The sequence below is a fragment of the Mastacembelus armatus genome, chromosome 8 (genome assembly GCF_900324485.2).
Source record: "Mastacembelus armatus chromosome 8, fMasArm1.2, whole genome shotgun sequence".
Classification (NCBI taxonomy): domain Eukaryota; kingdom Metazoa; phylum Chordata; class Actinopteri; order Synbranchiformes; family Mastacembelidae; genus Mastacembelus; species Mastacembelus armatus.
Genome location: NC_046640.1, coordinates 6,293,272 through 6,309,464, shown reverse-complemented (window position 1 = coordinate 6,309,464; position 16,193 = coordinate 6,293,272). Strand labels below are relative to the sequence as shown.

Genomic DNA, 16,193 nt, shown 5'->3' with positions numbered 1-16,193 from the left:
TTCTAATTTTGTTGGACTGCTATTAATTTGAAAAGCCCAGTAACCAATTCCATTATGATGTTATTTACTACATTCATGTAAACACATAGATGGATTAAATATTGTTCACATATTGACAGGCCTCCACACAATCCCCTCAGACACTTCTGAAACCAAACCTCCAGCCTTTGTCTTACAGATTGTTCAAGTTCAGTATATTGAACATATTTTATCCTTAATGTGCTCAAATGCAACAATCCCTACACATCCAATCACACCTCCGACTGCAGCTCCCACTACAGCCAGTTCTTTTGCTCCTTCTGGAATTACATTCCCAACAAAGTATGATGCTACAAACCCACCAGCTGCTCCCACCAATGCACAAATATATATAGCAAGTTTGATTTTCTCTCTAATTTCAGGACCTTTTGCTTCGCTCTGCCACTTTTGGAGCATTTTAACGGTGTAATACTTTCCATTATTTTTTTGAACCATGTCATTGAGCTTCTCCAGAAGGTCTGTGACTTGAGATGAATCCTGGTCAGTATTTTCAATAGCAATGAATCGCTATTCACATTCAGAGACAAACTGCTGGAGCTGAGAGTTTTCCTTGATCTTATGCTTTATGATTTCATCAGCCTTCCCCAGTTCACTTTGATCCAACAGTTCATATTTATGGGTGAAAACAACCAGAGCATATTTTGCAGCATTTTTGCCAAAGGTCTTCCAAATCAACTCTACCATGTTCTGTAATTCAACTGTAAATTTAAATTCATCCAACACAATCAGAAATGCATGAGGACCAGGTGAAGCAAGTGAAACACATCTCTTGACTTCCTCCATCACCTCTTGATCTGTTTTCTTAGAATGACACAGACCTGGAGTGTCAACAACAACCACCTCTTGATTGTCGATCTCTACTTTTTCCTTATGACACTTCTCTGTATTAGAGCAGACACATAGGTGACTCTCAGAATCAGGTTCCTTATAGTCCTTGGAGCTCCTCAGGATGGTTTTCATGAGTCCAGTCTTTCCAGCTCCAACCCTCCCAATAAGAACAATCCGAAGCTCTGTTGGAAAATAAAAGAAACATCAGTGGTGGAAGAAATACAATGAATGCAGCAATAACACATTTGGACCATTTAGGTAAAAGTCCAACATTCAACATTTTACTTAGTAAAAGTACAAAAATGTAAAAAAGACATGAAGATACACTTAAATTACTAAAATGAAAAGCATTATACAGAATCACCTATTTAAGATATTACTCAAATACTGACTTATTGATACATTTGTACATACATCATTGTAATTTTAGAAAGGTGGAGCTAATTTGAAGTGACTGTAGAACTTTATTAATGATGAATAACTGCAGGAGACTGAAACTTGGAGAAGGGTTTAGGAATTACAGTTCCTCAATATGTTTTTCAAGGGACCAATAGTTATTAGACAGTTGCCTCAGAAGCTATTTCATTTGCTCTCCTCGCTTGTTAATCCGTCATCAATTGAGCAGATAAAAAGTCTGGAATTGATTCCAGGTGTGGCATTTCTGTTTGGAAGGTGTTGCTGTGAAATCCAACATGTGGTCAAAAGAACTCTCAATGGAAGTGAAAGAGACCATCATTAGGATGAAAAAACAGAAGAAATCCATCAGAGAGATAGAAGAAATGACAGGAGTGGCCAGACCAACAGTTTGGTACATTCTGAGAACAAAAGAGTGCACTGGTGAGCTCAGGGACTTAAAAAGGCCTGGACGTCCATAGAAGACAACAGTGGTGGATAATCGCAGGCTCCTTTAAATGGTGAAGAAAAAGCCCTTTACAACATCCACCAAAGTGAAAAACACTCTACAGGAAGTAGGTGTATCAGTATCTAAGTCTAGGCAGTGTGATGGCATCATGGGCATGCATGGCTTCCAGTGGCACTGGGCCACTAGTGTTTGTTGATGATGTGACAGAAGCCTGAAGCAGCTGGATGATTTCTAAAGTGTATAGGGATATGCTTTCTGCTCAGATTCAGCCAAATACAGCACAGATGGACAATGACCCAAAACATATTGCAAAAGCAACCCAGGAGGTTTTTAAGGCAAAGAAGTGGAATATTCTGCAATGGCCAAGTCAATCACCAGATCTCAACCCAATCGAGCATGCATTTCACTTGCTTAAGACAAAACCTAAGGCAGAAAGACCCACAAACAAGTGAAGGCAGCAGCAACAGTAAAGGCCTGGCAAAGCGTCACAAAGGACAAAATCCAGCATTTGGTGATGTCCATGGGTTCCAGACTTCAGGCAATCATTGCCTCCAAAGGATTCTCAACAAAGTATTAAAAATGAACATTTTATTTACGGTAATGTTAATTTTTCCAATTACTTTTGAGTCCCTGCAATGAGGTAACTCTGTATTAAAATGGTTGCAATTCCTAAACGTTTCATAGGATATTTTTATTTAACCCCACTAATTAAAACTGAAAGTCTGCCCTTCAATTGCATCTCAGTTGTTTCATTTCAAATCCAATATGGTGGCATGCATATCCAAATCATGAAGACTGTGTCCAAATATTTCTGGGCCTAACTGCACCTCGCTCCGCTAACCAAGGGGAGCTTGTCTGGACGTGCCGCAGTCAGCCTCAGCTTATGATACGCGTTGAGTCATGATACATAATATAAATAGCTTATAGTGCAAATAAAGTATGAGTGAGTACATATAAAGTGTAACAGGCTACAAACATAAAAAATACTGATTAAACATTAAATGGCCCATGTTAAGTATGCCCACATGGTGCCAAAGGTCCATGACTTTGTGTTGCATGCTTAAGAGATGCGTGTCAAGCTAACACATGTGCAACTTCCCTCACTGACAGGAAGTCATTGTACCAAATGTTTTACAAAATAAAAGCCTGCAAGAAGCAGTCATTTACTCAACCAATGTCACTGCATTTCCTGTTCCTGGTCTCCCTAGTGGGTTGGTCACCACTACGTCATCTGTTCCTCATTTCCATAGTGGGTTGGCTAACACTGCAGATTCCACTGCATCTCCTCTTCCTGGATCATCAAGAGGGTCAGCCACTTGATGGGTGCTAGATGGTCAGCACAGACTTTCAAACAGCAGGGGTCACACCATCTGATCCTGGGGCTTCCCTAATCCTCTGTTGCTGAAAGATGTCTTGCACTTCCACTTCATGGATCGTCAGGGATGGGCTGCCGGAGGTAGCGGGAGGGTGAGCAGCTGCTTCTGGTACGTTTGAGGGGTGAGAGATGTTCCTTCTCAAATCTACAGTAGAACTCTTTCAGGTCATCTGCCAGTCTTTTGTTCCACAGTGGGAGTGGTGGTGGGGGGATGCTGTATCCAGTGAGATCTTGAAGGGATCTCCACTCTCAGTGGAGCTCCTTTTAGCTACCCAGAGTTCCTTGTTCAGTGTGTTCCTGGCCTGGTTGTACAGAGTTTTGTCCCCACTCCTATTGGCCTCCTTAAATCACAAAGCTGTGAACCAGGTTTGTTTGTTGTATCTGTATAAGGTCTTTGTGGGCACACATATCTTCACAGAAACTATGGTGCAATGTCAGAGTGTCAGTAAGTTCATTCAAGTCTCTGGATGCATCTCTGAACACATTCCAACCTGTACATTCAAAGCAGGCCTGCAGCTCTGGCTTTCTCTCTTCAGTCCATCTCTCCAGTGTTTTAGCCACAGGCTTTGCAGTTTAAGTTTCTGCCTGTAGGTTGGGACAAGGTGGATTAAACAGTGGCCAGAGAGACCCAGAGCGGCACAGGAGACAGAGCGATAGGCGTCCATTAATACAGTGTAACTGTGGACCAGTGTGTTGTTGTCCCTGGTGGGACAAGTGATGTGTTGTTTCTATTTGTGTAGTTCATGGGCAGAGTCTGTGGCAGAGGTGATATAGTTGCCTAAAGTGCAAAATGACTGTGGGGGCGCCAGAGAGTTTTATTTATTTGTTTTGTCCAAAGTGTGACCTTCTGTGACCTTCGTCGCTCCTACACCCATACATAAATATTTTTTGCCAGTTAACATAACTTTAGTACCGATCAACCATTGAACTTGTCTTATTTTGTATTGTTGCAGACGTGCAAAGTCATAACTGTAGCCAGGGCATGATATAATAAACGTCTTTTTTTATTATCTCGACAGCGTGTTACGCTCCTTGAATCAGAAGGCTGACTGTGTCCACATGCAGGTCACATGACACTGGTACCAAATGTATCATTTGGATACAAACGGTATAGAGTAAGATTCATAAACTCAATCATCAATTGTTATATGAATATACCTGTGAATACTACAGAACTGATTCAAACTGAAGAATAAAGAAGCAAGAATAAATCATAAAATGTGACAACATGTCATGTTGGACTAATTTAAACACTTTCTGCATCATGACATGATTATATTACACCACCATATATGCATTAATGGTACAGCATAACAATAATTGAGACTATATGATCATGCATTCTTGACATTCGTGATGATTGGTGGTTTCCCCGTGTTGGGAAGAGGTAAAATTTTTACTTTTGACAACCAAGTGGCCCCATTAAAATCGTGGATTTAAAAAAAAACAAAAACATTTAGTAGTTTTTATCAGAACTTGATTAACAGGATTTATGCAAAAAAAGTTTATCTGATATATTTTTTACAGCAGTTTATTCTAGTGGATGTTTTCAGCCTGAACATAACGAAAGGGCAGTGAATTTGCCCACAGTGTATTATTGACCTATGGGAAATTTCTAAATCATATTTCCATATTTAGTTTAGTTCTAAAGAAGAGAACTGTATTTCAACTTTTTGCTATTAGAGTTAAAATTTAAAGTTAATTAAACTTTATAAGGAATTCATTCCAGTCCTTTGAGGTGCAATATTTTGGTGCAATACCCCAAAAGCTCAGTAGGTGCTATAGATCAGTAATAGCCAGGGCAGCCACTCCCTTTCTTAGTGAAGAAATGTGGGTCTGGAGCACCTTAAGGAGGGAGTCTTTTCCTCCAACTTCAAATGAGCCAGGCCAGTCACAGCCATTTATCTGCAATGGGGCAGCCTTTACACTCCAGTCAAATCTTTCTGTTTACTTCAAAAATATGCACAGAACTGGTGATAACACTGTGTATTCTCATTTTTTTATGACAAACGACAACAGTCATTCACTAGCATCTCTACTCTTTCGCACGCCACGTTGGATTAATGCTAGGTTTGTTTGGCGATTCTGGTCTCACTGTCGTTTTGCTTGCATAATATACTTAATTTCTGTGATTAGTTTATTCTGTGTCCATTGGCCCGTCACCAAAAATTCAATCTCAGTAGTAACAGAATGGTTTGTTTGCCTGATAAGATCATAATTAAATATTAAATTAATTTTAAAACGGGGGCGTGGTCAAAATAATGTTTTTTTTTTTTTTTAAAAAGTGGGTCAGGGCGTAGTAATGGTTTGTTTCCTAAGATAGCAGAATGGTTCGTTTTTAGATAAGAAGTGACGTGTGGGTCGAAAGGGATGATATTATAAACCGTAATAACTCTTTTTAGGGTGTTAATAATTGTCAACGGCTGTTTAAAAATTGTTATGCTAGCTTATTGTTAATGAACTAAGCTAGCCAGGTTAGCTAAGTTAATAACAAGTTAACGTTACTGCATCCAATGCAGCTAAGAAACAAACCATTCAGCTAATTATTGCAGCTCTAAAGTAGTTTATTGAAACTCACACATTCACAGTAACATTTATTTTGTATTTTACAGTCCTAAAAATAATTCATAGGAATATTATTAATCAGTTCATGTGGTATCTATTATACATCACCATCTTCCTGGACAGTAGCAGTGACGTTGTTTGCTACTAGTCTGATGCTGCTGACTGAAACTCCACAAAAAAACCTTCTAACCCTCTTCTAATCCTAATATCGATTCACACAAACATCAGGCTTTTAGTTTATAGTCCAGCAGCACTAACAGAGAAGCAGAGATAATGAAGAATCCCCCACACTCCAAAAACCCACACTTCAATCCACAACTACCACAAGACCGTATGCAAATGAAGACCCCACAACCCCCAACTGTAAACAGCCGTTGACAATTATTAACACCCTAAAAAGCTCGAGTTAAATGTTCACACATTTGAAACACCCAACAGTAAACATCATTCAATTACATATAATTATTCCTAAAAAAGGAGGAGGAGAAATTATTTTAACGGTTTATAATATCATCCCTTTTGACCCACACACCCCTTCTTATCTAAAAACAAACCATTCTGCTATCTTAGGACACAAACCATTACTACGCCCTGATCACGCCCACTTTCATAATTAAATATTGAGAAAAAAAACAAACCATCATTTTGACCACGCCCCTTTTATAATTAATTTAATAAATAACTATGATCTTATCAGGCAAACAAACCATTCTATTACTACTAATCTCAACCTATGATATTCCAGACTAATTATTTGTATAGTATAGAAAAAGAGTTAGTCTGTAATACACATACACACACATAGTAACATTGGAAAGAGTGGAGTACTAGAATGGGCTTAAGGATGGGCGTCACAACTTCAAGTCAGAACAGCAGGCTTTCTTTTCTAAATATAATAAAATAAAGCTTATAAGAGCTGAGAGCTGGTATGCACATCAACTCTCCGTCTCTGAAAACCAAGAAGTTAAAACAAGTTAAACTTTAATAGCCTTGTCATATCAATTACAAAATCTTCATTCTACCATCCTGAAAACAGTCAAGTCAGAGGATTCATGTCCAAGCAGGACACAGACTATTAGATGCTTTTCTTTCAGTGGGTTAGATGAATATATTCTCTTATCTCACTGTCTTAACATTTTTCTTTAGTTTAAAAGGTTATTCTTTTGCTATTCTATTTTTTCATGTTCTTTGTTTTTTATGTAAATCACTTTGCCTTTTTTGTTTGAAATATCCTGAAATATCCCAAAAATAAACTCGCTCAGCCTTTTTTAAAGGTTTTTAAAATGTCATAATTTGTCATTTCTACATTTCTTAATTTAACTAAAACGCCAAAAAAAAACAAAAAAAAAAAAACAAAAAAACTTAGATCAAAGTTTAGCCAGGACATAAAGTCAAAAATACAAATACAAAATACTAAATATTTGTAATATCATTCAAATATTCACACACGCAGACACACACACACACACATATATAAGAAAGTAGATGAACATCATATACTCACGAGACAATTGTTTGCTGCTCTTCTTTCTCATACTGATAAAATTCATCTTTGATGTGTTTGTTGCTAATATTGAATGTTGATGTAGCAAAAACCCTGAGGTGAGCAAAAAAGAGAATGACAGACCAAATTATCTTGTGTTTTATTTCATTTCTAGGAAAGAAGCTGTTCAATGTATACAACACTTTTGTGCATTCCTCGGCTGCTCAGCTCCAACTGGGCTATGAGCTCCTATTTATACATAGGAACAACTTCCTTTACTTCCCTACTGTAGTACAAATATTATTCCCTAATACTGTTATATCCCAACAGCCTACAGTCGTCACAAATACGTCTTAACACATTGGTGTGTAACCAACACAACCTTGAGAACAAAATGCAACCTTGAGTTTGCAGTGTCACATTTGGTAAAACAGAGACATAAAAAAACATAAACCAAGAAGCTGCAGCTGCCTGTAAGTACAATATGAGACAGATAACTTTTCCATTACAATGTTTTCTTCTTACTTGTAAGTTCCATCTCACTCTTCTATATTGTAGCCTATTCCTACTTTGCTAAAACACACGTCACCCATTCCAAGTCAAAAACTGACCACCCACAAACAGGAAATAAACATGTAGCTGCAAAGGTACTTTGCTGAGCAAAGACATACTATGTAGAGTATTTAGACACAGCTACTGAGGACTGTTTACCTGACTCACACACATCAACATACGGTTTGGACTGTTATTATTCTTCTGATGAATCCTACAGGCAGGACAGCAGTAAATCATGGCTTGTGAACCTCATCTTATTCAGAGTTTGTGTGTATTGCAGTATAATGAAATAAAAGCATCTTCAAATTAAAGTGCAGCAGAAAATTACACAGAGAAAATACAAACAAACATTCTATTACAGAGAAACGAGCAATGATGTTTATTTTTCTTTTCTCTAAACATATTTGACATTATGCTATTATTGATATGCTTCCTACTTTCTGTATGGGTTCATGGGATTACAAATAAATAAATAAAAATAAAATAACCCATAATTCACTTGTCCACAGAATAATATACATAAAAATAAATAATGCAAAAGTCCTTTTCTCCAACACTGTTGGATGGAGCAGAACCAGCTATACTGTTGATATTTTTCTCATTGCTACAAAACATTGTTGTGGGAAATGTTGTCTGCTATAAATTGCTTGTCCTGCTGCCTTTACTCTCCAGCCCTGGATCAGTGGTGGAAAATATAAAAGTGGGACTTTTCCACATTTAGTTCATTCTTGGATGATACGTCTACATTCCTCACATTACAACTCACCTACTGACAGATGGGATGATGATTGGAGTGTATTATACAAGTAGGGGATTTGTTTTCTTGTTTTCAACATGTCCATCATTGCAGAATGGTTTGCATATAGTTTGGCCAGTTCAATACATCTTTTATACAATAATGTACATACACTACATCCTCATGTCAGAGGACTTTTAGGATACATCAGGTTAAACTTACAAACTTTTTTAACTTTTCCTTGTTGTGTGCTTGGTGCCTTTTATCCCCTGAACACTTTGTAAATATTCATAATGAAATCGTAGTTTCTGGCAGATCTGATAAACCTGTTCCAAACACAGTACTTCAAAATGACGAGCTTGTCGGGAGCTTGTCGCTTAAAAAAGAAAAAAAATGTAAAATGGCACAGATACTGAAGGACTACTACTAGTTAATGTAACTAGCTACAATAACTTAGTAACTTATTGAAATGTTGTGTCCGTTCTTACCTGTTTAAAAACATCCAGCTCTGTCTAAGTTTTAACTAGCTATGTAACCACTATGGACTGTTCATAATGCATTTCAAATGTATTAACACAAGACAGCTGGACATGGTGAGCACCTGGAGCTGGAGCATGTGTTTGAATGTGTCACAGAAGACATTGAAGAAGTATCAGGCTGACTATTACTCCTTGTGTCTAAGAGGATTAAATCAATAAGTCTGACAGGCTGTTATTACTGATGCTTTGGAAACTATATGATCAAAAGGGATGTTAATCGAATGAGATGAGCTGCCTCACAAAGTACAAATACATAAAATATATACAGTATCTTAACTGCATATATACATGGTTGGAGAAAGCCTTGTAAGCTGGTCCTGGGGATTCACGGAGGATTTGAGTGGTCATTTCTGCCTGTGTGGTTCTGCAAATACAGTCTGGGTTTGCTGATGCACGCGGCAGCTACACCGGATTTCGATCACTGGTTGATTGAAGCTATAGACACATCTTTGTCTAAGCTGGCCATTCTACACAGCGGGTGGTGGGGCACGTATCCTCAGGATCTTCTCCATATATGTTGTCAAATCCATGAACACTTCCTTGAATATGGTTTCCATCATAGAAGAGAGAGAAATAGTGTTTGATGCTTTTGCACTACAAAATTAAGCAAGCATATCGTAGGTGTTTACAATGACAACTATTTTAGAGGACTGTTTTTAATCGCTTTGCTACTTTTTAATAACAGTACACTTTTATTTACATTATTTAAATCTGTCAAACGTGTTTTCAATTTTCAATATACAGTTCTGACACATTTGCTCAAGTAATGGGTTGTTTTTGCACTTTCCTTTTCCTCATCTGAAAATGACAATGTTGATGTGTAATAGCAACATTTATAACTTTGGAGCTATTTTTCACAATAAATGCCTGTTATATGTAAACTTTTCCAATGCACTGCCCCTTCCTTGCCTTGGGAAGTGTGGTCTGCTGTCCAATACATCACACTTCATCTCTGAGATTACTTCCAACCTCTTTGTAATTCCTAGGATGAATTAATAAGAATTGATTCAGTTATTTTTATATTAAACCTATAAGCTGCTGTATAAAACATTCAGCCCCAAAACAGCAATCTTCTAGTATGAAGAATATACATTAGGTATTTCCTTTTAAAATGATAATATCATGAACAAGAATTACATTGGATGATATTATTGGAATTATATTCTAACACCCTGTTAAATTTTACAGTTTTTCTTCCATAATTGTTGGGAAACCAACCCTCATTTACGTTTTGTCCAATTATGGATGATGGGTGTAGTTGGGTGTCACCCTTTATGAATATATCGGTCAAGTATGTCATTAGCTTAAAAAAAATAAAAAAATAAAAATAAATCCACAAATTATATTTTCAGTGGTTCTGTGCATTACGGTTGGGTAGTGTCAGCCTGGAGAGGGTTGTGGTTAAAGTTATTAATTACACAACACATTTTGTTACACAACAGTGTGTAACCACCCCCATCTTTGCCTACACCCACACATCCAAACCAGCCCAGTAGGCCCTGAGCCTCACTTAGAGCAACTAAAGAAAAAGGAAAGAAACTAACCTCATACACAACCTGGTATTATTAAGTTGCTGGATTGGACAGTCCACTCAGCAGCAGGGAAGCTAAGCTTGGACAGGATGATCAGCAGCAGAAAGACTGGTAAGCTAAAATATGTAACGGGTGGGTATTTAGCCCATCATGTAGCTGCCCTGGATGTTTGGATAATGAAACGATCTTGGTCCCCGCTCCCCAAACCTTTTAGTCTCGTTACACAATAATGTGTGTATGTGGTTTCTTACCTTATTGTGTTGGAACACTACTGATTGACAAGGGTAGGCTTCAGTTATAGTGATGCTACAGGGTGGCTTTCCAAAGTGAGATTGCACCTGTGAGAGTACAGTGTGATATGTTCCTCCCTCCCCAGATCTAAGAAGGTAAGTGAGACTCCCCCACTCCCTGACAGCTTTCAACCAGTGTTAATTTCGTTGACAAAGTATTTTCGTTATAATTTTCACTGACGAAAACGAGACGTTAACTAAATAAAAATGACGACGAAAACTAAATAAAAATATATTGACATTTTCGTTGACTAATAAAAACGAGAGGAAAATGTGAGTGAGGGACGTTTTTAGAAAAGATCCAATCAGAATTAATCTTCTTAGACACACATTTGAAAAGTAACTGATCCACCTAGTGACGCGGGATGCGCGAGTACAGGACATCATCATAGCCTGCACTGGGTTTCTGTTTGACTTAAACTATAATGAAATGGAAACAGCTGGAGAAAACAAAGAGAAGATATATGGGTCAGTTTCACGTTTGATGCAATGTCATTACTGCTAAATACAGTTTTTCTTTTAAATATTTTGGAGTTGACCTTTTGCTTTAAAGAATGAAGAATGTCATATGCAGGTTATAAACGATGCATATCTAATTTTTGGTCTTTTATTTTATTCCATATATATTTAATGTAACTTTAATTTTAATTTAGAATATTTTGTATATTACAATAGTTTTACTAAATTACACTTAAATTAAACCCAATTTATTTTAGTCGACTAAATCTACAGTAGATTTAGTCGACTAAAATCTTATGCTATTTAGTCGACTAAAAATAGACTAAAACTAAAACAAAGCACATGACTAAAATATAACTAAAACTAAAATTGCATTTTAGTCAAAAGACTATGACTAAAACTAAATTAAAATCTGATGTCAAAATTAACACTGCTTTCAACAGAGAAGTAGACTACAAATAAATGCAAAAAGGAACTAAACAGAATTTATTCTTTTAGCTTTCTTTTTCTTTGGATTAATTATTTCTTCTATTTGAATAATCAATTAAATGAAAGTAATGAAAGATTTTCAGTCTGTGCTTTTTTTTCAAATTCACACAATTACCTTCAACACAACAGCTGAAAAACATTTCACTAGTTAGAAAACTTCAAAATGAGATCGCTTGCAATTTGTCAACTTGTAAACCCACAAATTTTCATTTTTTCATCCTCCAAACGACCAAATTTGAAAACAACAAACAAAACAGAAACTGTAAGCATACACAACTAAATCTCACTTCAAAATGAGCACTTATGAAATGTCCCTTCAAATGCTTACTCACAGTTCACGAGTTACTCACAGTTACTCCAGTTCCTTGGTCCACTTGAATTATCAGTTTCCTGTGAATCAGTTCAGTCATCAAAAAAAAAAAAAAACTATTTTAATCAGAACAATGAGTTGGGGTGCGTTGTCTTGACGTGGGGTGCGTTGAAATAAACTGCGGATCACGTAGTGGAAATTTGTAGATCAAAAATTCACTCAGTCTTATTGAAATATCCCATAGACACACGGTCTCAAAAAGGATCAAACGTAGATGTCACTTGGATGGCAGGGCAACAACACAATCTTCAAACTGGAATTGACGGGAAAAGTCACGTCTGCATTAACTGCGTTATACCGTGAGGGAGTAGAGGTGAAGAAGGTGGAGGATTTTAAGTACCTAGGGTCAACAGTCCAGAGCAACGGAGAGTGTGGAAAAGAAGTGAAGAGACGTGTGCAAGCAGGTTGGAACAGGTGGAGGAAAGTGTCAGGTGTGATGTGTGACAAAAGAGTGTCAGCAAGAATGAAAGGAAAGGTGGACAAGACAGTGGTGAGACCAGCAATGTTGTCTGGTTTAGAGACAGTGGCACTGAGAAAAAGACAGGAGGCAGAGCTGGAGGTAGCAGAGCTGAAGATGTTGAGGTTCTCTCTGGGAGGGACGAGGATGGATAGGATCAGGAATGAGGACATCAGAGGGACAGCTCATGGTAGATGTTTTGGAGAAAAAGCCAGGGAAGCCAGATTGAGATGGTTTGGACATGTTCAGAGGAGGGACAGTGAATACATTGGTAAAAGGATGCTGAGGTTAGAGCTGCCAGGAAGGAGGCCTAGAGGAAGACCAAAGAGGAGGTTCTTGGATGTAGTGAAGGAGGACATGAGGATAGTTGGTGTGGGTGAGGAGGATACAGAGGATAGAGTTGAATGGAGGCAGATGATTCGCTGTGGCGACCCCTGAAGGGAGCAGCCCAAAGGAGAAGAAGAAGAAGAAGTCCCTTTGAATGGCTAGCGCTTAACGTTGCTTTTCATTCAAAACACAAAAAGTGAAAGATGCAGCACAAAGACATGTAGCAAGTCTCTGGAAGAAAAAAATCAAGCGAAGTTTGCACTTTAAACGTACTCACAGCTTCCGTGGCTTTCACGATTTGTTACTACGTGGTCACTCGAACAGCCAACATATGCCATGGAAACAAAACGGGGAAAACTCTTCCAACTACGGACGGCGGATTACGGTTCACACTTGCACTTTGTCCTGTCGTCCATTATTCGACTTAAACCTCGACAATCTTCTGGTTCAACAACTTTATCCAACAAGCTTCTCGATGACGACAACCGCACTCACACACCGCTCTCTTCTTCGTCTTTTCCCGGTGCACTTACGTGTCGCCTTCTTAACAACTTATTTATTACACAACAAACAAGCACAAACTCTCCTGTCCACATGTCTGCGCTGTCACCAGGCCCCTTCTTCCACACGTCCCTCTTGGTCTTGGTGACAGACACACTTTTAACAAACCCCACATGAACAAAAGCCCAGTCCCCCCAACATAACCCAACCTAACACAATAACACTGAACATAACGGAACATAAAACACTGCGCTAACCAACATCCAAACACTTAACCAAATACCCATAATGCACCTGGCTGCTGTCATCACCGACTGTCGGGTCATTACAATATCTACATTGATTGTAGTGCAGGTTTTAGTCTTTGGCAGCATTTAATAAAGTAACTGCTCTGAGACAAAAGCTGTTCTTGATTCTGTTTGTTCTTGCTTTAAATGACCTATAGCGTCTGTCTGACGGCATCAGCTAATCAGCTATGTCTGATGAGTCGTTCTGAATATTTATGGCTTTTTTGAGGAGCTGTGTAGTTCTTCTAGAGAGGGAAGAGGGCAGCCAATGATCCTCAGTGTGACAGTGCTGTACCAATGAGCTGTTCTGTAATGGTGGGTAGACTGGAGCTAAACTAGGCTATTTATCTGTCGCTAAGCTAACGACTACTTTGACTGGGCTGCTAGCATCTATGCAACAGTTACTGGGCCGGAAGGACAACACTCATGTCCTGACCCTGAGTGTCTGTCATGAGTAGGAGCACCGACAGCAACAAACCAGCAGGAGGCAGTATTGTCTTTCTTCTCCTGTCCCTTTTATTCTGAAGACAGAATAAAAACTACACAGGGAGGGCTATGTCACCAAGTCCTTCCCCTACACATCCCCTACACAGAGGGCAGCAAATGAACCAACCCCACTCTAAATCACTCCGACCTAAACACACATAACATTGCTATGCAAAAACCCAAACACATAACTCTAAACAGATACCCATAATGCACCTGGCTGTTATCATTGACTGCCGGGTCATTACAGTATGTTAATATGGTCTCTAAGGAGAAGCAGCAGTTTTTGGGTGATGTTCTCCTGAGAACCCTCAGGAAGTAGACTCTCTGCTGTGCCTTCCTCACCAGCTCTGTGGTCAGGTCTGCCTCCATGTAGACGCTCAAGAAGCAGAAGTCCAAGACCCTCTCTACAATGTCGCAACTGATGATCAATGGCTGTTTCTTTATACCTAAAGTCCACAATCAGATCCTTGGTTTTAGCAGTGTTCAATATAACACATGACAGAGGCAGTGAACAACTCCAGGTCTTGGTGTTCAAAAACATCCCAGTCGGTCTGGCTGAAACGGTCCTGCAGCTTCTGGGAGGCATCGTCAGGCCCTAACAGTCCGAGTTGTGTTAAGAACAGTTTTCCTGAGAGGGATGTATGCAGGGAGATGTAGTAGGGACATGTGGTCACACTCCAACGTAGCAGTCTACTCCAACATCAACAACATCACACTGTACCCAGCAGCCCACTGTTCTCAACACTGACCCACTACAAAGATGTGTCCTGAGCCCACTGCTGTACATGCTGCTGACATATGACTGTACTGCAGGACACCAAACCATATCCTCCAATGTGCAGATCAAGCAGCAGTGGTGGGGCTCTTTCCTGAGAACGATGAGTCAGCATACAGGCTAGAGGTGGAACAACTAGAGGACTCAAGAGGCTTAAACTGGCCTGGGAGCCACAGTCCTCACATCTTCTGTAGGTGTGTAGCAGAAAGTGTCTTCACTTAATGTGTCACTGTGTGGTATGGGACCTGGACCTAACAAGGACCTGCTGGTTCTTGCAATGAGGGATCAGTCTGTGCTGAAGATCACTAGGGTCAGTCTCCCTGAAATCTGTGACACTTACAACAGCAGACATAGGAGCAGGGCTGCCAGTATCATGAAGGACTCCTCCCATCCTGCCCATGGACTGTTTGTTCCCCTCCCCTCAGGTGGGAGGCTGTGCAGCATCAGAACCAGGACGACCAGGTCAAAGTTGCAGTAATCCTACTTAACACTTTCTAAACTGCACTGCTTCATATTTGCTATGCTGATAAATTCTCAGGCTCTATCTGTGTCTGTGTATATGACTGGGTATCTGTATGTGAGTACTATATAGTTTTAGTTTTTTATTAGTATTAATGTGTAAGTGCTGTATTTACCATTTTTAAGCAGTTTTTTTTATTGCTGGTTTAAACTTAAGTTAACTAACTAACTTAATTCCCTTACTAGTCCCACAATGGGGAAATTCCATTTCCACCCAAGTGCACACACACACACAAACACACTGTGCACACACACCCGGGGCAGTGGACGGCCAACGCTGCGGAGCCCGGGGATCAGTTGGGGGTCCGGTGCCTTGCTCAAGGGTCTCACCTCAGTCATGGTATTGGGGGTTCACAGGGCGCTGGCAGTGACAGTAAAATCCCTTGTTAGTCAGTGTCACTGTGGTTCTGATGAGAAAAGATTCCTCAGGTAAATAAAGCTCAGTCAAATGATGAAGTAGTTGTTTACTCATTTAGGTAAACTGATGTCAGAAATAGGAAATAATAAACATCATACACATGAAATTAGACAGACTGAAGTTTATTCATATGATGTAATATAGATAGCAATCATTCAAACCTCCCACTTCAGTGTTTCTCTGAAAGAGTATATTTATATTTTTTGTGTAGTTGGTACATGGATCATTCTGGGCTGAATGAAACACTGTGCAAAGTGATCAAATTAAAAGCCCATGTGTTCAACCAAAGAGTGCAGTT

At 39.1% G+C, this 16,193-nt stretch overlaps 1 protein-coding gene across 1 annotated transcript; it reads right to left on the bottom strand.

The window, feature by feature from the left end:
• Positions 1-327: 327 nt before the first annotated feature.
• On the bottom strand, positions 328-7,227 carry LOC113140266 (GTPase IMAP family member 9-like). The gene is made up of 2 exons (XM_026324067.1): positions 7,174-7,227; positions 328-1,049 (listed from the first exon to the last, which is right to left on the bottom strand). Exons 1-2 carry the CDS (start codon positions 7,217-7,219, stop codon positions 547-549), a joined length of 549 nt encoding a protein of 182 aa, XP_026179852.1. The 5' UTR covers positions 7,220-7,227; the 3' UTR covers positions 328-546.
• Between the last annotated feature and the right edge of the window lie 8,966 nt (positions 7,228-16,193).